Source organism: Heterodontus francisci, chromosome 7 (genome assembly GCF_036365525.1).
Source record: "Heterodontus francisci isolate sHetFra1 chromosome 7, sHetFra1.hap1, whole genome shotgun sequence".
Taxonomy (NCBI): domain Eukaryota; kingdom Metazoa; phylum Chordata; class Chondrichthyes; order Heterodontiformes; family Heterodontidae; genus Heterodontus; species Heterodontus francisci.
In genome coordinates, this window is record NC_090377.1 from 115,277,778 (window position 1) to 115,299,200 (window position 21,423).

General features: G+C 46.7%; 1 protein-coding gene across 6 annotated transcripts in view; it reads left to right on the top strand.

The window, feature by feature from the left end:
• LOC137372251 (CASP8 and FADD-like apoptosis regulator) overlaps window positions 1-20,982 on the top strand; it is a 28,288-nt gene extending 7,306 nt beyond the window's left edge. For 5 of the 6 annotated variants that reach the window (XM_068035944.1, XM_068035943.1, XM_068035946.1 and 2 more), the window contains 9 exons: window positions 909-1,352; window positions 3,275-3,380; window positions 9,768-9,903; window positions 12,047-12,141; window positions 12,470-12,569; window positions 13,458-13,546; window positions 14,606-14,684; window positions 15,237-15,750; window positions 18,217-20,980. In XM_068035944.1, coding sequence (XP_067892045.1) covers window positions 1,048-1,352; window positions 3,275-3,380; window positions 9,768-9,903; window positions 12,047-12,141; window positions 12,470-12,569; window positions 13,458-13,546; window positions 14,606-14,684; window positions 15,237-15,750; window positions 18,217-18,346 — 1,554 coding nt within the window. In that variant the 5' untranslated portion in view covers window positions 909-1,047 and the 3' untranslated portion in view covers window positions 18,347-20,980. Of the gene's footprint in view, window positions 1-908; window positions 1,353-3,274; window positions 3,381-9,767; window positions 9,904-12,046; window positions 12,142-12,469; window positions 12,570-13,457; window positions 13,547-14,605; window positions 14,685-15,236; window positions 15,751-18,216 lie in introns of all 6 variants that reach the window. The other variant, XM_068035948.1, reaches the window with a different exon arrangement.
• The last annotated feature ends 441 nt before the right edge of the window (window positions 20,983-21,423 follow it).

Genomic DNA, 21,423 nt, shown 5'->3' on the forward strand with positions numbered 1-21,423 from the left:
CCACACAATGAAAATGAATGGGAATAAAACAAACTGGCTCCAAAATAGATCAGTAAGGAAATGAAACTGGGAATAAGGAAATGTCAACTGTTAGACTAAAGAAAAAGAGCAAGACGGGGGAGTGGTGTTGGGTTTTGCTGAAAACATGGAATAGGGGTATTGGCGAGAGGAAGAAAACTGGGGGAGAGGGGTAGAGTTTTAATGAAACAGGATATTAGAGGGAGGGAGTTGAGGAGAGGGAGAGAGATTGGGTAGGGAAGAAGGGTTTTATTGAAACAGGAGACAGACTATTGGCAGATGGGGAGGGGAGACTGAACAATAGAAAATAGCTAACTATTAACTGTATATTATCTAATTGTCATGTGTTAAATACAGTGTAAATCTCCTTCTACACTGCCCCATCAAACACTCCCAGGGCAGGTACAGCATGGGTTCAATACAGAGTAAAGCTCCCTCTACACTGCCCATTAAATGTTCTGACCTAGAATTAAAAGTCTTAATGGAAAGTGTGGAGCCCTCCCCCTTGTTTCTAATACTTGCTGAGGTTCCATGGGTGTCAGTTGACCTGCAGTATGTCACCCCAAGCATCCACTCTGTGTGTGTTGGTCTGCCACGTGACTGGGGTGTTAATGAGCTGGGTGAAGATCCTGTCTGCAGTTAGCTACTTCTTGTAGGGATCACTCGCACTGATCAGTGTTGAGAATCTCAGCTGATAAATCTACCCATTGCCTAGCTCCAGCATGCTGATGCCTGACTGTGGTCATGATTGAGTGCATCTGAGCAAGTGCAGCTTTAGAATAAAGCCTGGGATTTTTCTCTTGGTCATGGGGCCAGTTGCACAGCACTTGGAGTATCCTGAACCAAAAAGCATTTATGGTCACTTAATTGATGTTCGTCTCCCCATTTAGGCCTCCTTCTGAGTTTCGTTAGATGCGAGAAAGGAGAAGTCGGTGGCGTCATCAGAAATGAGATCGCAGCACGAGATTATCAGTCGTTGGAACCTCAGCTTCCTCTAAGGGATCGTTGGGTTGCTTGCTTCAACCTTCTATGATGTTTAACCAAGGTGGTAGAGACATCAGAACTCTGGCTGTGGAAATAGCTGGCGAACTGTCACAAGAGGAAAGTGTCACCTTGGTGTATTTGTGCCTGGATTTTGTCAAAGACTACTCAGCCATTGGGGAAGTGAAACAGCTCTTCGAGATCCTGAGCAAGCAGAACCTGCTGAAGTTCGATTTCCTGACTGAACTGCTTTATCGAATAAGGAGATTCGATATCCTGAGAAGAATGAAGGTTGACCTGGTGTGTTTTGAGAGAAGTTTGAGAGCTGGTCAAGGATATGTGTCTTTATACAGGTAAAATTAATCTCTGAGTAATGGGATGGGTTCTATCCCTCCTGCCTTTGAAGGAAGCTAGGCTTCTCCATTTCCAACTCCCCTGAATATAGCGGATCACGTTCTGTTGGCAGCTGTGCTAAGCAGTTGTTTGCTGCAGTATGTGGCAATTTGTAGTGAATAGAGTCAAGTACAGCAGCAAGGAAGCTAATTTTATTCCCCAGGCTATTGTGCTCACAGTCACCCAACATCGCAATGCTCAAATTATCTTTTATGTGTTTTGGCTGGTCAGTGTCACCTTATGTCGGGGGTGGGGCGCAGTGTCGGTGACTCATCCAGGTAATGGGATGTGGATCCGATCTGAATGTTGATCTGCTCGTAGGAATGAGAATTATCCATTCAACCCCTCAGGTCTGTTCCACAATTCAAGTAGACCATGCTGATCTGTATCTTAACTCCATCTACCTGCCTTGGTTCCGCATTGCTTAAAATTCCCTTGCCTAAGTTGACCCCACAGCCTCAAAAGCTTTTTGGGGGACAGCGTTCCAGACTTCCACTGCCTTATGTATGAAGAAGTGCTTCCTGACATCATCCCAGAATGGCCTAGTTCCAATTCTTGTTCTGGACTGCCCAACCAGCCAAAATAGTTTCTCTTTATCTATCCTGTCAACTTCTTTAATCATCTTAAACACCTCAATTCAATTACTCCTTAATCTTTCATATTTAAGGGAGTATGAGCCTAGACTATTCAACCTGTTGGTACAAAGATAGGTGGGAAAGCAAGTTGTGAGGAGGACACAAAGAGTCTACAAAGAGACATAGATAGGTTAAGTGATTGGGCAAAAATCTGGAAAATGTGAGGTTGTCCAGTTTGATGGGAAGAATAAAAAAGCAGAATATTATTTAAATGGAGAGAAACTACAGAACGCTATGGTACAGAGGGACCTGGGTGTCCTCGTACATGAACCACGGAAAGTTAGCATGCAGGTACAGCAAGTAATTAGGAAGGCAAATGGAATTTTGGGCTTTATTGCCAGGGGGATGGAGTATAAAAGTAGGTAAGTCTTGCTAAAACTGTACAGGGCATTGGTGAGACCATACCTAGAGTACTGCATACAATTTTGGTCTCCTTGTTCGGGGAGGGATATACTTGCATTGGAGGCAGTTCGGAGAAGGTTTACGAGGTTGATTTCTGGAATTAAGGGGTTGCCTCATGAGGAAAGGTTGAGCAGTTTGGGCCTATGTTCATTGGAGTTTAGAAGAATGAGAGGTGATCTTATTGAAACATATAAGATTTTGAGGGGGCGTGACAGGGTAGATGCTGAGGGGATGTTTCCTCTTGTGGGGGAATCTAGAACTAGGGGGCACAGTTTCAAAATAAGGGGTCTCCCTTTTAAGACTGAGATGAGGAGGAATTTCTTCTCTCAGGAGGTTGTTAATCTTTGGAATTCTCTTCCCCAGAGAGCAATGGAGGCTGGGTTATTGAATATATTCAAGGCTGAGCTGGACAGATTTTTGATCTACAAGGGAGTCAAGGGTTCTGGGGGCAGGCAGGAAAGTGGAGTTAAGACCACAATCAGATCAGCCATGATCTTATTGAATGGCAGAGCAGGCTTGGGGGACCAAATGGCCTGCTCCTGCTCCTGTTTCATATGTTCTTATCTTCGGTGCTCATAATTTAACCTTTTTAGCCCTGGTATCATTCTGGTGAATCTAAGACAAATATATCTTCCTGCGGTGCCAGAAACTGAATGCAGTACTCTAAATGGGGACAGACCAAGGCTCTACATCTGTAACATAACTTCCACCCCTTTGTATTTCAGCCTCCTTGAGATAACTTTCCATTAGCTTTTTGAATTATTACTGGGGTTCTGGGTAACAGACTGTTGATGCGTTCAGAGTAACTAACTGATGCTTTGCATCTCTCTCTCTCGGTAATACAGGTTGCTGATGATGGACATCAGTGAAAATCTCTCGCAAGAAGATTTGCAATCTATTGTATTTTTATTACATTGTCAAGTACCGAAAGGCCGCCAGGAAGCAGTGAAGGTAATTTCATCATGACTGTGCTTTCCATCCTGGACTCGGGTCCATTGATGGTGGGTGCAAACCGCAGTTTGTGCGTAGGGAAGATAATTTTGGGGTGTGTCAAGTCAGCCCACCATGACCAAACGCTATAACCTGCAGCTCCTTTCATTAACCCAGCTATTATCTCCTATTTATTTTAGTTTCACATCGCAGAACAAGAAATTGCATCTTGACAGCATCTCATCACTGCTGTCAGCAAAGCACCAGATGAGTTACAGCCGCAGCTACTGTATAGATGGATGCTGCAGCCATTTTATGCACAGCAAGATCCCAAAGACGCACTTCATGCATAACAATAAATGGTTATATAGTCTGCAGCACAGAAAGCACTTGTTTTATTGATGAGTTTCCTCTGTGGCTCCATATGAAATGCCTTTGCATATACACATACACAACATCCACAGCATTGCCCTTTTCCATATAGTCCCTCACACTGCTGTCTTAATTTCCGAGCACTAGAACCAGCATTTGCTTCCTCGTTTGTTGGATTAGCCTGATCCAGAAAGCCATCCTGGACACATTTCCTTTCTGACACTCCCTTTTCTCTTTCATTCTCCTTTCTGTTTCCTCAACTAATTTTTTTCCCTTCAGGTTTTCTCACCCCTTCCCAGAGCACTAGTTTTTTTTAATATATTATTGTGGAAGTGGGCAAGGTGGTGGTGAGCCGCTGCCTTGAACGGCTGCAGTCCATGTGGTGTACATACACCCACAGTGCTTTGGGAGGGAGGGAGTTTCAGGTTTTTGACCCAGTGACAGTGAAGGAATGATATAGTTCCAAGTCAGGATGGTGAGTGACTTGGAGGGGAACATGCAGGTGGTGGTGTTCCCATGCGCCTGCTGTCCTTGTACTCCTGGAGGTTGGGTTTGGAAGGTGCTGTTGAAGAAGACTTGCCAAGTTGCTGCAGTGCATCTTGGAGTACACACTGCTACCACGTAACTTTGGTGAAGGGAGTGAATGTTTAAGGTGCTGGATGGGGTGCCAGTCAAGTGGGCTGCTTGGTTCTGAATGGTTTCGAACTTCTTGCGAGTTGCCTTATCCAGGCATGTGGAGAGTATTCTGCCAGAATCCTGACTTGTGCTTTTGTAGGCGGTGGAAGGGCATTGGGGAGTAAGAAGGTGAGTTACCCGCCACGGAATACTCAACCTCCGACCTGCTCTTGTAACCACAGTCTTTATGTGACTGGTCCACTTAGGTTTCTAGCCAATGGTGATCCCCAGGATGTTGATCGTGGCAGATTCAGCAATGGTAATGCCGTTGATGTCAAGGTTAGACTCTTCGTTGATGGAGATTGTCATTGCCTGGCACTTCTGTGGTTCGAATGTTACTTGCCACTTATTAGCCCAAGCCTGAATGTCATCCAGGCTTTGCTGCATGTGGACACTTCTGACCTAATGATTGATGAAGCAGCTGAAGATGGTTGAGCTTAGGCCACTACCTTGAGGAACTCCTGCAGTGATGTCCTGGGACTGAGATGATTAGCCTCCAACAAAACAACCATCTTTCTTTGTGCTAAGTATGACTTTAACCAGCGAAGAGTTTTTCTTCTGATTCCCATTGACTTCAATTTTGCTAGGGCTCCTTGATGCTACATTTGGTCAAATGCTGCCTTAATGTCAAGGGCAGTCACTGTCACCTCATCTCTGGAATTCAGCTCTTTTGTCCATGTTTGGACTGAGGCTGTAATGAAGTCTGGAGCTGAGTTGTCCTGTTGGAAGCCAAGCTGAATATTGGTGAGCAGGTTATTGCTGAGTAAGTGCTGTTTCATAGCACTGTCGACATCCCTTCCATCACTTTACTGATGGTCGAGAGTAGACTGATAAGGCAGTGATTGGCTGGATTGGATTTGTCCTGTTTTTTGTGGACAGAACATACCTGGGCAATTTTCCACATTGTCTGGTAGATGCTAGTGTTGTAGCTTTACTAGCACACCTTGGCTAGGAGCACAGTTAGATCTGGAGCACAAGTCTTCAGCACTGTAGCTGGGATCCTTTCGGGGCCCATCGTCTTTGATGTATCCAGTGCGCTCAGCTGTTTCTTGATCTCATGTAGAGGGATTCAAATTAGCTGTAGACTGGTATCTGTGATGGTGGGGATGTTAAGTGGAGGCCGAGATTGATCATCCACTCGGCACTTCTGCTGAAGATCTTTGCAAATGCTTCTGTCTTGTCTTTTACATTCATATACTGACTCCGCCATCATTGATGATGGCGATGTTCATGGAGCCTCCTCCTCCCATTAGCTCTTTGATTGTCCCCGACCATTCACATTGGATGTGCCTGGAATGTAGTGCTTTGATCTGATCTGTTGCTTGTGGGATCACCTTAGCTCTGTTTTTTAGCATGCTGCTTCTGCTGTTTTAGTATGCCATAGACCTATGTTGTAGTTTCAGCAGGTTGGCACCTCACTTTTAGGTATGCCTGGTGCTAGTCCTGGCATGCTTTCCTGAATTGCTCATTGAACCAGGGTTGATCCCCTGGCTTGATGGTAATGGTAGAGTGAGTGATATGCCGGGTCACGACGTTACAGATTGTAGTTGAATACAATTCTGCTGCTGCTGATGGCCCACAGCGCCTCATGGATGCCCAGTTTTGAGCTGCTAGATCTGTTCTGAATCGATAGTGCCACCTGACACAATGGAGGATGTCCTTGGTGTGACGTTACTCTCAGCCCTGTTGAAAAGAAGTCCATCCATCCTGCCCCAGAACTGGGCCTACTGCCCCAGAAATTGTAACCCTTCCCTCCTACACCATCTCTCCGGCCTTGTTCATCCAGCTTGTTGATCTAACAATTGAATCACCCAATATACTTTTTGAAAACCTTTTTGTCCACCATTTTTTTTTCTTAGGTGGAATTTCTGATATCTTTTTAAAAAAAAAGTTGTAAACCAAGTTACATATTACATAGCATGTGCGACACAGAAACAGGCATTCAGCTCATCGGATTCATGCTGCTATCTTTTATTCACGTGTTTCCTCCCACCCTACTTCGTCTCCCTCTATCAGCATATCTTTCTATTCCTTTCTCCCTCATGTACTTATTTATCTTCCACTTGAATGCATTTATGCTATTCGCCTCAACAGAGGACAGTTCATAACATAAGAAAGATTGAACTCCATTTTCGCATCCTATTCTTAGATTTTAGGGCACCACATGAATATATCGATTTCAGTTTTGAATACACTCAATGACTGAGTATCCATAGCTCTCTAGGGTAAAGAATTCCAAAGATTCACGTCCCTCTGAGTGAAGAAATTTCTCCTTAGCTCAGTCCTAATTGGCTGATCTCTTATTCTGAAACTATGCTCCCTAGTTCTTAGTCTCCAGCCGGGGAAAACACAATCTCAGCATCAACCCTGTCAAGTCTTTTAAGTATTGTATACATTTCAATGAGATCACCTCTCATTCTTCTAAACTCCAGAGAGTATGCGCCCATTCTACTCAATCTCTCCTCATTACACAGCCCTCTCATCCCAGGAATCAATCTAGTGAACCTTCATTGCACCTCCTCTAATATATCCTTCCTTAGGTAAGCAGACAAAAACTGTACACAGTACTTCAGGTATGGTCTCGCCAAAGCCCGATATAATTGCAGCAAAACTTCTTTACTCTTATACCCACTTGCATCCCCCCCCCTTGCAATAAAGGCTAACAACTATTTGCCTTCCTAATTGCTTGCTGTACCTGTATGTTAACTTACTGTGATTTGCATACAAGGACACCCAAATCACTCAGAATACCAACATTTACTAGTCTGTCACTTTTTAAAAAAAACAATTCTATGTTTCTACTCGTCCTACGAAAATGGATAATTTCACCCATCCCCACATTATATATTGTATATATTATCATCTTCTTCTTCGGCCTCCTTGTCCAGGGAGACAATGGGTAAGCCCCTGGAGGTGGTCAGTGGTTTGTGGAGCAGCACCTGGAGCGGCTATAAAGGCCAATTCTAGAGTGACAGACTCTTCCACAGGTGCTGCAGAAAAAATTGGTTGTCGGGGCTGTTACACAGTTGGCTCTCCCCTTGCGCTTCTGTCTTTTTTCCTGCCAATTGCTAAGTCTCTTCGACTCGCCACACTTTAGCCCCGCCTTTATGGCGGTCCGCCAGCTCTGGCGATTGCTGGCAACTGACTCCCACGACTTGTGATCAATGTTACAGGACTTCATGTCGCGTTTGCAGACATCTTTAAAGCAGAGACATGGACGGCCGGTAGGTCTGATACCAGTGGCGAGCTCGCTTCACAATGTGTCCTTGGGGATCCTGCCATCTTCCATGCGGCTCACATGGCCAAGCCATCTCAAGCGCCGCTGACTCAGTGGTGTGTATAAGCTGGGGATGTTGGCCGCCTCGAGGACTACTGTGTTGGAGATGCGGTCCTGCCACCTGATGCCAAGGATTCTCCGGAGGCAGTGAAGATGGAATGAATTGAGACGTCGCTCTTGGCTGACATATGTTGTCCAGGCCTCGCTGCCGTAGAGCAAGGTACTGAGGACACAGGCTTGATACACTCGGACTTTTGTGTTCCGTGTCAGTGCGCCATTTTCCCACACTCTCTTGGCTAGTCTGGACATAGCAGTGGAAGCCTTTCCCATGTGCTTGTTGATTTCTGCATCGAGAGACAGGTTACTGGTGATAGTTGAGCCTAGGTAGGTGAACTCTTGAACCACTTCCAGAGCATGGTCGCCGATATTGATGGATGGAGCATTTCTGACGTCCTGTCCCATGATATTCGTTTTCTTGAGGCTGATGGTTAGGCCAAATTCGTTGCAGGCAGCCGCAAACCTGTCCATGAGACTCTGCAGACACTCTTCAGTGTGAAATGTTAATGCAGCATCGTCAGCAAAGAGGAGTTCCCTGATGAGGACTTTCCGTACTTTGGTCTTCACTCTTAGATGGGCAAGGTTGAATAACCTGCCACCTGATCTTGTGTGGAGGAAACTTCCTTCTTCTGAAGACTTGAACGCATGTGAGAGCAGCAGGGAGAAGAAAATCCCAAACAGTGTAGGTGCGAGAACACAGCCCTGTTTCACGCCACTCAGGATAGGAAAGAGGTCTGATGAGGCACCGCTATGCTGAATTGTGCCTTTCATATTGTCATGGAATGAGGTGATGATGCTTAGTAGCTTTGGTGGTCATCCGATCTTTTCTAGTAGTCTGAAGAGACCACGTCTGCTGACGAGGTCAAAGGCTTTGGTGAGATAAACGAAAGCAATGTAGAGCGACATCTGTTGTTCGTGGCATTTCTCCTGTAGCTGACGAAGGGAGAACAGCATGTCAATGGTCAATCTCTCTGCTCGAAAGGCACACTGTGCCTCAGGGTAGACATGCTCGGCCAGCTTCTGGAGACTGTTTAAAGCAACTCGAGCAAAGACTTTCCCCACTATGCTGAGCAGGGAGATTCCACGGTAGTTGTTGCAGTCACCGCGGTCACCTTTGTTTTTATAGAGGGTGATGATATTGGCATCGCGCATGTCCTGGGGTACTGCTCCCTCGTCCCAGCACAGGCAAAGCAGTTCATAGAGTGCTGAGAGTATGGCAGGCTTAGCACTCTTGATTATTTCAGGGGTAATGCCGCCCTTCCCAGGGGCTTTTCCGCTGGCTAGAGAATCAATGGCATCACTGAGTTCTGATTTTGTTGGCTGTATGTCCAGCTCATCCATGACTGGCGGAGACTGGGCTGCATTGAGGGCAGTCTCAGTGACAACATTCTCCCTGGAGTACAGTTCTAGGTAGTGCTCAACCCAGCGGTCCATTTGCTTGCGTTGGTCAGTGATTGTGTCCCCTGATTTAGATTTGAGGGGGGCAATCTTCTTGATGGTTGGCCCAAAAGCTCTCTTAATGCCATCATACATTCCTCTGATGTTTCCGGTGTCTGAGGCCAGCTGAATATGACTGCATAGGTGTTGCCAGTAGTCACTTGTGCAGCGCCTGACTGTTCTTTGTGCAGCGCTTCTGGCTGCTTTAAGTGCTACGGATGTTAACTCGCTGGGGGCTTTTTTGTAGTTCAGCAGTGCAATGCACTTAGCGGTATATATTATGTGGATATATTACACTCTGTCCCCTCATCTAAGTCATTGATATGGATTGCAAATAGCTGAGGCTGAAGGACTGACCCTTGCAACATTCCACTAATTTACACCCTGCCATCCGGAAAATGACCCATCTATTCCTGGGTACAGATGGGATTGGACTGTTCTAGAACCTGGATGGACAGCAGTATCGGGTTTTATTGGGTTGATATTAATCAGTCAGATAATATTGGGTTATAATTTTGAGCATGTTCCTCTCTGTCTGCCATTCAAATTGGGATCTGTTCCCAAGCTAACGGAGGATTTCTATCTGCTAGACTTTCCTAGATTTAGTTGTCGATCTGGAAAAACTCGGCAAGATTGATGTGAATAATTTGGAAGTGGTGGAAGATTGTTTGCAGACTATTGGGAGAATGGATCTGAAAAAGAAGATCTTAAAATACAAACAAATGGGTGAGTGTGATTAAGCACTGGGGAGTGGGCAAACACTGGACAGAATAAACATTGGGGAGTGAACAAACAAGGGAGAATTAACACGGGGCGGGGGGCAAACAAGGGAGAATAAACACTGATGGAGGGGACAAACCACTGACGGAGGGGGTAAACACTGACGGAGGGAGCAAACACTGGAGGAGGGGAATTGCTGGGGTTATAATGGTTGGAGGGAGTTGCAGGTTATTGCTGGGATTGTATTGGTTAGACGGAGTTACAGTGTATTGCAGGGGTTGCCTGACTAATCTGATTGAATTTTTTGAGGAAGTGATTAAAGTCCTGGACAGGGGAATGTCTGGATGTTATATGGGCTTCCAGAAGACATTTAATGAAGTCCCTCATAAGAGACTGTTAGATAAAGTTGAAGTTCATGGAATTGAAGGCAAATTATTTACCCAATTAGGAAATAGTCTAAGCAGAAGGACACCGAGAGTAGGAATAATGGGCAGGTACTCTATTTAGCAGAATGTGACTAGTGGGATCCCACAGGGATCTATGTTGGGGCATCAACTATACGCCCTATTCATTAACGACTTAGCTGATGGGATGGAAAGCCACATTGTAAGCAGTGTAGATGGAAGCACAACATTCCAAAGAGATATTAATAGATTAAGTGAATGGGCAAAACTGTGGCAAATGGATTTTAATGTAGGGAAATGTGAGGTCATCCATTTTGAACCAAAAAGGATAGAACAGGGTACTTTCTAAATGGTGAAAAGCTAGAAACATTGGATGTCCAAAGAGAGTTGGGGGATGGCGGGGGGGGGGGGGTGTCCAGGAACAAAGTTCACTAAAATGTCGTGAACATGTACAGAAAATAATCAAAAAAGCTAATGGAATGCTGACCTTTCTATCTAGAGGAATAGAAAACAAGGGGGTAGCCGTTATGCTTCAGTTATACAAAGCCCTGGTTAGACCACACCTGGAATACTGAGAGCAGTTCTGGGCACCACAATTTAGGAAGGATATATTGGCATTGGAGGGAGTGCAGTGTAGATTTACCAGGATGATAGCCAGACTGCAAGGGTTAAGTAAGGGGACAGTAGCATAGTGATAATGTTATGGGGCTAATGCTCTGGAGACATTAGTTCAAATCCCTGGTTAGACCACACCTGGGGGAATTGAAATTCAGTTAATAAATCTGGAATAAAAAGCTCATCTGATTAAGAGCGACCATGCAACTACTGAAGAGTCGTAAAATCTGGTTCACTAATGTCCTTTAGGGAATGAAATCTGCCGTCCTTACCCGGTCTGGTATATATGTGACTCCAGGCCCACAGCAATGTAGTTGACTTTTAACTGCCCTCTGAAATGGCTGAACGAGCCACTCAGTTGTATCAAACCGCTTCAGCAAAGTTGAATAAGAATAAAACTGGACAGACCATCCGGCATTCATCTAGGCACCAGAAAACCCCCTCCCTAACGGCACTGTGGGTGTACCTACACCACACAGACTGCAGCGGTTCAAGAAAGAGACAAACCGCCTGCACAAGGGCAGTTAGGGATGGGCAATACATGTGCGGCCTAGCCAGTGATGCTCACATCCCAGAAACTAATTAAAAAATTACAAGGAGAGATTACACAAGCTAGAGTTGTGTTCCCTGGAATTTAGAAAGTTAAGGGATGATTTGATCAAAGTTTTCAAGATATTAAGGGGAACCGATAGGGTAGAGAGAGAATCTATTTCTGCTGGTTGGGGACTAAGGGGCATAATTTTAAAAATAAATAGAGCTAGATCTTTCAGGAGTGAAATTAGGAAACAATTCTTCATGCAAAAGGAGGTAGAAGTGTGGAATTCTCTTCCACAAACAGCAGTTGATGCTAAGTTATTTGTTAACTTTAAATCTGAGTTTGATGGATGTTTGTTAACAAAGGTATTTTTATTAAGGGATACGGGGCAAAGGCAGGTATATGGAGTTAGGTTAGAGATCAGCCATGATCTCATTGAATTGCAGAACAGACTCGAGGGGCTGATTGGCCTATTCCTGTTCCTATGTTAGATTGGCTAGAGGGAGTTACAGGTTATTGAAAAGGTTAGATTGGTTAAAGGGAGTTGGAGGTTAGTGACGATACTGTTGTAATCTCTGTCCGTTCTCATTCTCAGGTGCGTGTGCTCCTTCTGTGCGAAGATCCGATGCCTATCAGAATGTTATCCCAATTTCTGTTCCCTGTCAGGAGCATGGATTTGAGCGCACTCAGGTAGATATCTCTGGCAGTTATTAACAGTGTTGAACCAGTAAAGCATTGGGAATGTTCATAAATAAAGTTGAGTTTTGGAGCCTCCCAGCACCTCCTTTTCATATTTCGCACCTCACTCAGCCTTTGATAAATCGAGAGGGTGTTTTATGTCAGAACAAGCGCTGACTGGAGTTTGTGTGTATGTGTGGGATTAGCGGGGCTGGGTCTCTGGTTAGTGAAGTTGTGTGTGTGTTTGTGTAGTTAGCAGGGTGGGTGGGTGGTTATGCATGGTTAGTTTTCTGGTTCTCGCTGTATCTTTACGTTGCTGTCATTCTCACGTACCTATCAGCAGGTGAGCACTCTACTGCCGGTGTTTCGAAGCTGCAACAAGGATCAGTTATTGAGACAGCACGTTCACTCAAACTGCTCGAGATCATCAGAGGCCTCATGTAAGTAGCGCAAGCTGAATCCTGATATTAATCTCTGTGCCTGGTCTATGGGAGTAGTCACCTTAGAGTCCTAGAGTCATTTACGACACAGAAGGAGGCCATTTGACCCACCGAGTCCATGCCGGCTCTCCACAGAACTGTGCAGTCAGTTCCTTCTGCCAACTTTTACTAACCCTTGTGTTATGGTTAGAATTTGTGCGCAAACTATGCTCTGTTTAGAATTTAAGGCTTGGAGGATTGTGTTGGGATGGTTTAGGACAGAGAACAGGGGGAACTTTTTTTCATAAAGGGGTGTGAGGCTGTAGAATTCACTTAGTGATTGAAGCAGACACCATGTCAACATTTAATAATGAGTTAGGTAGGGGTAGAAGGAAAGGGGAGTAAAGGGATATGGGATTAGGATACCGCTCGTGTGGAGTGTAAACACCACCAGGGACTGGTTGGGTTAAACAGCCTGTTTGTGTTGTGATTTCAAGGTAACTCTTGTGCTCCGACCACTTCTTGGGCCTGGATGAGCACAGTTAAATGGAGTAACTTCAAAACAATGCAGCAGACTGCTGGGCACCTGAAATGGGGGAGAATGCCTGATGTTTCAGTTGCGACCCCTGATCAGATCCAGAATGAAGCTGCAGACTTGCTTAGTCTTGGTCTGACCGTTTTTTGACTGACTGAACAGTAAATGGTGGGGTTAAGGTGCTTTGGCACTGCCGGCTCTAGTGACTGGAGCAGAGCCTCCCCCTGAAACCTTCGCGCATTCTAGTGCACAGTCTGGTTTTGTTCCTCATTAGCTGTTTCTTCATATGTATGTGGAGTTTGGGGATTAACTGAAGGTTTAGTTACAGAGAGGGATCAGCTGCCTCACTTGTCGTACCTGCTTTTACTCTGCAGCTGAAGAGCATCATTCAGAGACACTGAGTAACCCAGTGCCCGAGACGGCCCAGGCTTCTGCACCAGGAACAGAGTGTGGTGTGCAGCAGGTAACAGTTGTCTCACATCGATGGAAGGACATACACACATCTGTGGGCTGGGCGGGGTAGTGACCCAAATTTGGGGAGGGGGTTCATACATTGGGGTAAAAAGTGCATGTGGAGGGGAAATGATGGAGCAGAGGAAGAAGGGTTGCACAAGGGAGGAGGATTGAATGCGGGGAAGGTGGAGTGGGATTCTGCATGGCGATCACAATTCCAAGTGGGGAAATGTGCGACCCTGGCAGATGTTGGATGAGGAGAGGATCACCGGCAAATATCCTGTTGAGGCTCCCGTGTCCTTGGGTTCTGGGACTGGGTACATGAGGTGGCAAGTGTCCTTAGGACCATACCCTCATGAGAGACAGCCCCTCTGGGTGAGGTGGGGAGTGAGGTTCATGCCTCCGTCCTCTACAGCGTGGAAACAAACCCCTCCACACTCCCCCCGCCTCCAAACGAATTAGGGATGACAGCTTAGGATCTGCTCTGTGATGAATGGTTCATAAACATCGCTGTTTAAACCAGTGCTGTGCTGCAGGCAACTGAGCCCACACCGGCCAATCAGCTTCACCGTCTGTTCTCCAGTGTGGTGCTCGAGTATCAGCTCAGCACTCCCGTCTTCTCAGCCTGACTTTTATGTGCTAGCGCTCTCATCTCTGAGCCAGAAAACGTGTAGGTTCAAGCACTACTCCCAAAGCCTTGAACACAAATTCTAGGCTGGCATTCCTCAATGCCAGTACCGAGGGAGTATTGCACTGTTGGAAGTGCCGTCTTTGGGTTGAGACCCAAAACCAAGGCCCTGTCTACTGTCTCATACTCAGGCCTAGGGCAGAATTTAGAGACGAGCAGGGGAGTTCTCCCCAGTGTCCTAGCCAGCATTTATCCCTCAACCAACATTGGTAAATCAGATGACCTGGTCATTTATCTCTTTGGTTTGTGGGAACTCACAGATCCCGACAACCGTGATTGTACTTCAAAAGTAATTGATTGGCTGTGAAGCACTTCCTGAAGTTGTGAAAGATGTTATAGGGATACAAGTTGTTCTTTGCAACACTGTGCTCTGTGTTACAGAATGTGCTGGAGAAGTACAGGATGCAGAGCACGCCCCTGGGCCTCTGTTTAATCATTGATTGTATTGGAACCGATGCAGGTAAGATGCTGTAACCTGGTCTGTGTGTGAGTCCATCAGCCAGTTGTAAGCACTGTGTGTTGTGACAGTGGTGGTAAGTGACCAGTAGCCTGGGCAGGCTCACCAACTATCTGTGCTTAGACAGCATCGTCAACATAATAGAATGTCCCAAAGTGCTTCAGATGCCAAGAACTGAATGCCAAGTGATGGAGGGAGAAGGTTATGGGCTTGCTGTGGACTAGGGCACCAGATTGGGAAGTGAAGTTCCAAATGTGTCAAAGTGGGTAGTGGGCCGAAGCTGAGGGAATGGAATTTGAAAGCAGCTAACCCGGACACACACAGCAGATTGACATTTCCTCTGTGGTACTGATGGAACAGATATTGTATGAGGGAGGCCCCCCATTACTAGTGACTCCTTATTCATTATCCCATTACTGGTATATCACCACCCCCCACCCCCATCAATTCCCAATGTATTGACCCCCCCCACCAAATTCCTTGTGTACTGGACACCCCCTCCCTCCATTCCCTGTGTACTGACTCTGTCCTCTTGCTCTCTGTTGGTTTCTTCAGATTTATTGAAGGAAACATTTGAGGCTTTGCAGTTCCGGGTTCTCCTCCACCTGTATGTAGAGCTGGATGATCTGAAGCAGATTCTGAGAGACACGTCAGAACGGAATGATCTGGCCGCCCTCGACTGCTTCGTGTGTTGCATTGTGAGCCGCGGGACGCCGGACAGCATATTGGCGATCAATGGGAACAGCCTCAGGCTCTCCTTTGAACAAATCCAGCAGTATTTCAAAGGGCAGAGCTGTCGGCCCCTACTGGGTAAGCCCAGGCTCTTCTTTATTCAGGATTTCCTCACAGCCACGAGCGACTCTGACGATGAATTGGAGACAGACACTGCTTGGAGTAATGGAGATGCCATTCAGGCTGACGGTAATGTCTGGGAGGAAGTAGTCCCTCAGGAAGCAGACATCCTGTGGAGTTGCTGCCAGGTGTCTGAGCGTCTGCTCTACCAAGCACCCCAGCAACCATCATCCTTCATGCGCACGTTGTCGGAGTGTCTGCGGAAACATCAGCACAGGTGAGTTCTGGAGGTGTCAGGTACACCAGGTAAACTCCGAGCCCCCGCCACAGGTAAACCTGGAGCCCACGCCACAGACCATCTTGGACAATACTGACTGCTCTTCTCTCTGGTCAAACCCCAACCTCTCATTAACTCGGGAGACGATCTCTCTGTCTTTTCTCTTGTACAACAAAATATTGAATGTGGGCAGCGTACAGCCCCCACCAGGCTCGATAGAAATGGGTCAGATGGTTATTGAGCAGTGCCTGCTCTATTGGTAATAATAACAGAAAGTTCTGGAAATACTCAGCAGGTCAGACAGCATCTGTGGGGAGAGACACAGTGTTAACAATTACTTGTCCCATTACCTTTTGCCTTACATTATCATCCCTTTTGTTATTTAATCTCTCCTGTCTTCCCCCCGCCCCCCCACTTGACCTTCACTGTTGTTCTTTCTCCTCTCTCCCTGCCTCTGTACTTGCTTAAAATCCATTACAACTTTTAACTTTTTCCAGTTCTGATCAAAGGTCACAGACCTGAAACGTTAACTCTGTTTCTGTCTCCACCGATGTTACCTAACTGGCTGAGCTTTTCCAGCATTTTCTGTTTGATTTCATGTTTCCACATTCTGCAGTATTTTGCTTTTGCAGATTTTATAGGGATTGGTCAGATGGTTATGTGTCTGCATTGCTGGGTTTCCCCATATGTGGTCTCATTGATGGCACACGCATTGCTCTCCGTCAAGAACTAACCATGTTTTGTAACAAGAAGGGGTCCACTCCCTGTGTGTTCAGCTGGTGTGTGGCCAGAGGTAGCAAATAATGCAGGTTTATGCCTGGGTTCCTGGCAGTAGTTACAATGCCTTCCTACTGCACCATATTCTCCTGACAAAACCCTCTCCTCCTCGGCACTCCCAACAGTCCCATTTACAATCTGAACCGCTCTTTCCAACCGCATTCTGAATGCCTTCATGGGCCTTCCTCTTGCATAACTAGGTAAGAAAGACTTAGCGATTAGGTTTTAGCATCAAGCCTAAGCAGAGACAAAGATTTCCTGCTGGAAGCACTTGGTGTGAGAAGGGGCAGAATATAATGTTGCCAAGCAGCCTACAGGTTTTGTCCTGTAGCCTGAAGCACTCACCACAAACCACACCCATAACTTAACTTGCTCCTCGACTGGGGAAAGGACCTGAATGGATGCTGTCCCTACTCCTGACTTCACAACCTCCCCACGTGTGCGCTTGTCCTGAAAGAAAGACGGGAGAGATTTAGTGGTCGACAAGTAAGAAGCTTTGGGGATGTGCATGTCAAGATCAAATAGTGACACTGGAGTGAGTAGGTGAAGGCAATACTAGTGAGGAGAGGAGGAGATGCAGAGTGTGGCTTAGGAATAGGGGGAGATGGAGTGAAATGTGCTGCAGTGAATGGAGGAGAATGCTGGTACTCAGGAGGGTGGGTGCTGAGTGCTGGGACCCCAAGTAATGCAGGTTATGCACAAAAATGATGGAAGATTGGAATTAGGAGTCTTAGCTTAGCAACCCGAGTCAGGTCATTTAACTTGCTATAGTGCTCCCATGACCTGGGGGCATTGCTCCTGGTGCTAACACCCTCTGTCACCTGTGCCAACTGTGGCCGAGCAGCTTAGCAGGATAACTTTCAACCACCTGATAAGAAGAGGACATCTCTCCTGCTCACTCCTCCTGGCACCCACTAAAGCAGCAACTTTGTGATAGACCCTCAGTGACAGTTTCCCACAACCAAAATGAACATCCCCTATAAGAGATGTAGGCTGCCTTTAAATGGCACCAGGACCCACCGCCCGCCCTTGTTCCATGAGGTGAGCTGCCAATCAATATTGCGATTAGTGCTGGTGGCTCACGTATGGATTCCTAGTTGCACCCATGTGATTGGATACATGCTCCCTGCACAGCCCCATTCTGAGTCCATGTGAATTTCTATCCCTGTGTGTAGCCACTTGAGACTGGGATTGTGAAAGACTGTGTGTGGTCATAAACAGGTCAGCAGGATGGGCAGATAGGGGGCAGCTGCAGCCCAATATGGAAAAGAGTGAGCTACTATATTGAGGTAAGAATAGAAACTCACTTTTAATGGTGAAATATTAGATGGAATCAAGGAGCTTGGGGAATGAAGAGACAGGAGCAGACCATTCAGCCCCTTGAGGCTGTTATGGCAGACAGTAGCGTAATGGTTAAAAAAGCATCGGGATCCTTGGCTTTATTAATAGAGGAGTAGAATACAAAAGCCAGGACGTTATGGTAAACCTTTATAAAACACTGGTTAGACCTCAGCTGGAATATTATGTCCAGTTCTGGGCACCACACTGTGGGAAAGATGTCAAGGACTTAGAGAGGGTGCAAAACAGATTTACTATGCTATAACAGTGAGAGATTCAGGTGTTTGTGCAGCAGGTCTCACAGTCTGTGATTCAGGTGTTTCCACTCTTTCTCTCTCCCTCTCATTCCAGGTTCGATTTGGTATCGGTGCTAACCGAGGTGAACAAACAAACTATGCTGAGAAACCGGCGACTGACCGGTGAGGAGCCTGCGCCCCTGGTCCTCCGACATACCCTGAGGAAAATGCTCATCTTCCCCTGATTGCACTCACAGCTCTCACATTACTCTGTAACCTTTGTTAGGAAACAGACTGATCACAATATGAAACCAACTTCACTATTACAAGAGCAGTCTCCGAGCATTGATGCCTGGGTGCCTAAAGAAGCAAGGCTTGAGGCACTGGGCTCATACAGGAGAGGAGACTCCAGTCCACTGAGAGATCTAGGCTGGGTGAGAGGGGTCTAAACTGGGGTAGAGGGATCAAGGGAAGGGAGGGATCTAGACTGGGATGGAGAGAGAGATCGAGGCTGCATGAGAGGGATCAAGGCAAGGAGGGATCTAGACCAGGGTAGAGACACCAAGGCAGGGAGGGATCTAGACTGGAATAGAGGGATTAAGGCAGGGAGGGATCTGGAGTGGGATGGAGGGAGGGATCTAGACTGGAGTAGAGGGATGAAGGCAGGGAGGGATCTGGAGTGGGATGGAGGGAGGGATCTAGACCGGAGTAGAGGGATGAAGGCAGGGAGGGATCTGGAGTGGGATGGAGGGAGGGATCTAGACCGGAGTAGAGGGATGAAGGCAGGGAGGGATCTAGATGGGATTGAGTGATCTAGGCTGGGCAGGGAGGGATCTAGACTGGGGTAGTGAGATCAAGGCAGGGAGGGGTGGAGGAATGCTGTGTGGACTATCAGAAGCACAGAATGCTGTATTATTTTTCATGTAATAAAACATTTCACTCAACGTGTTCAATTTGAGATCTTGTAACTGCCACTGTCATCGTTACATTTTTCAGTTCTGGGGCCTTTTCATGTTATCCATTAAGTGTCCTAAAAGTGTGATTACATGTAGTGTAGGTAATAAAGACATCCATTAACCAGAGTACTGGCTACAGTTCTGGGCCCTGGTACCCCCACATCTGGGTACAGGCTACAATTCTGGAGCATGGTCATCAACAGCTGGGTAGGGGGTACAGTTCTGGGTACTGCGGTGGTCATACCTGGAATACATAAGATAAGAGATAGGAGCAGGAAAGGGCCATTTGGCCCCTCAAGCCTGCTCTGCCATTCAATAAGATGATGGTTGATCTTCCACATCAACTCCACTTTCCTGTCCTTTTCCCATATCCCTTAATTCCCTCAGTGCCCAAAAATCTTATCGATCTCAGTCCTGAATATACTCAACGACTGAGCATCCACAGTTCTCTGGGGTAGAGAATTCCAAAGAACCACAACCCTTTGAGTGAAGGAATTTCTGATCTTAGCCCTAAATGGCCGACCCCCTATCCTCAGACTATGACCCCTTGTTCTAGACTTTCCAGCAGTGGAAACGGCCTCTAAGAATTTTATACATTTCAATGAGATCACCTCTCATTCTTCTAAAATCCAGTGAATATAGGCCCATTCTACTTAATCTGTCTTCATAGGACAACTCTTACATCCCAGGAGTCATAGAGAGATACAGCACTGAAACAGGACCTTTGGCCCACAGAGTCTGTATCTAGTGAATTATCACTGTATCCCCTCAAAAGCAAGCATGTCCTTCCTTAGATAAAAAGACCAAAACTGTCTGCACTCAGCACCTTGCTGTATGCCTGTGAAACATGGGCAATTTATAGATGCCAGGAAAAGAAGCTCAATAATTTCCATCGTCACTGTCTGCGGCGTATTATAGGTATATCCTGCTAAGACAAAATCACAAATGTGGCTGCCCTCTCGAAGGCAGAGCTCCCAAGATTGGCACTAATCAAACAGAGGCGGCTTTGGTAGTTAGGGCACATCCGTAGGATGGAAGATGGTCGCATACCCAAGGACGTTCTGTATGGTGAGGTAGCCAGGGCTAGACAACCCAGTGGGGCGCCCAAAGCTTTGCTTCATAGATGCTTGCAAGCATGACGTGAAGGTTCTAAATGTTGACTATCGCAACTGGGAGGCACTAGCTGGTGAAAGAGGGAAATGACAACACATCCTGTGAACTGGTGTGCACTACCATGATAACCAGTGCCTACAGCAGCTTGGCAACAGGTGCCAACGCCAAAAACAACAACTACAGTGTCATTTGGCAGCTTCATGCTGCCATCAGCAAAGGTGCACCAAGAGAAGACACCCTGCTGATTGTCCATCATCTTTCATAGATGGAAGGATGCCAACCTAACCAGCAATTCCAGGTGTGTGCTCATGAAATACCTATATAATTGCAGCAAAACTTCCTTATTCTTATACTCCAATTCCCTTACAATAAAAGCTAATGTACCATTTGCCCTCCTAATTGCTTACTGTACCTGCCAGTATAGTATAGACTAGTATAGAGTTGGGGTCAGCATGCGATGAGTCACCAGGCATGAGTGGCCTGCAGTCAGGGAAAGAATAGTTCATTTGTCAGCTCACTGGAGGGCGAGGACTGGCCTGCCAGACAGCTTCCTGTTGCTGTCGATAAGCATGGATGAGTCTGGCTCCAATCTGGCAGAGGGTATGTTGTGGAGCTTAACCTCTCCACAGCCCTCTGCTCCATCACCCTGTCATCCTGCAGTCCCAGAGGCATTGCCACTGCTGCCCTCCTACCTGTTGCAGCCTTTGTGTGGACCGGTCACTTACTCCTCTGCCCTTCCCCACTCTCACCACCACCATGAGGGTGTAGCAACAGTCTCCGGCAAATCCAGGAGCTCGCAACACCCTCCAAAAACAGTCCCTGGTGCTTTGGGAAACTGCAATAGAAAAAAATTGCTTGAAAGTTCTGGTGATGAGGCATTCCGCCAAATGACTTTGACGGTCTGCTCGGGGAACCATCCGACAGGATCCACCGTTTCCTTTTCCCGTAGGGCCTTGAGGACATTCCGTGCAGACCACTGCCTGATGGACCGGTGGTCAAAGGTGTTTTCCCGCAGAAACTGCTCCACGAAGGATAGGTGGTACGGCGCCGCCCAACTGCATGGTGCGTTCCGCGGCAATGTGACCAGGCCCATCCTTCGCAACACCGGGGACAGATAGAACCTCAGCACGTAGTGACACTTGGAGTTTGCGTACTGGGGATCTACACATAGCTTGATGCAGCCGCACACGAAGGTGGTCATCAGGATGAGGGCCACGTTGGGTACATTTTTCCCGCCCTTGTCCAGAGATTTG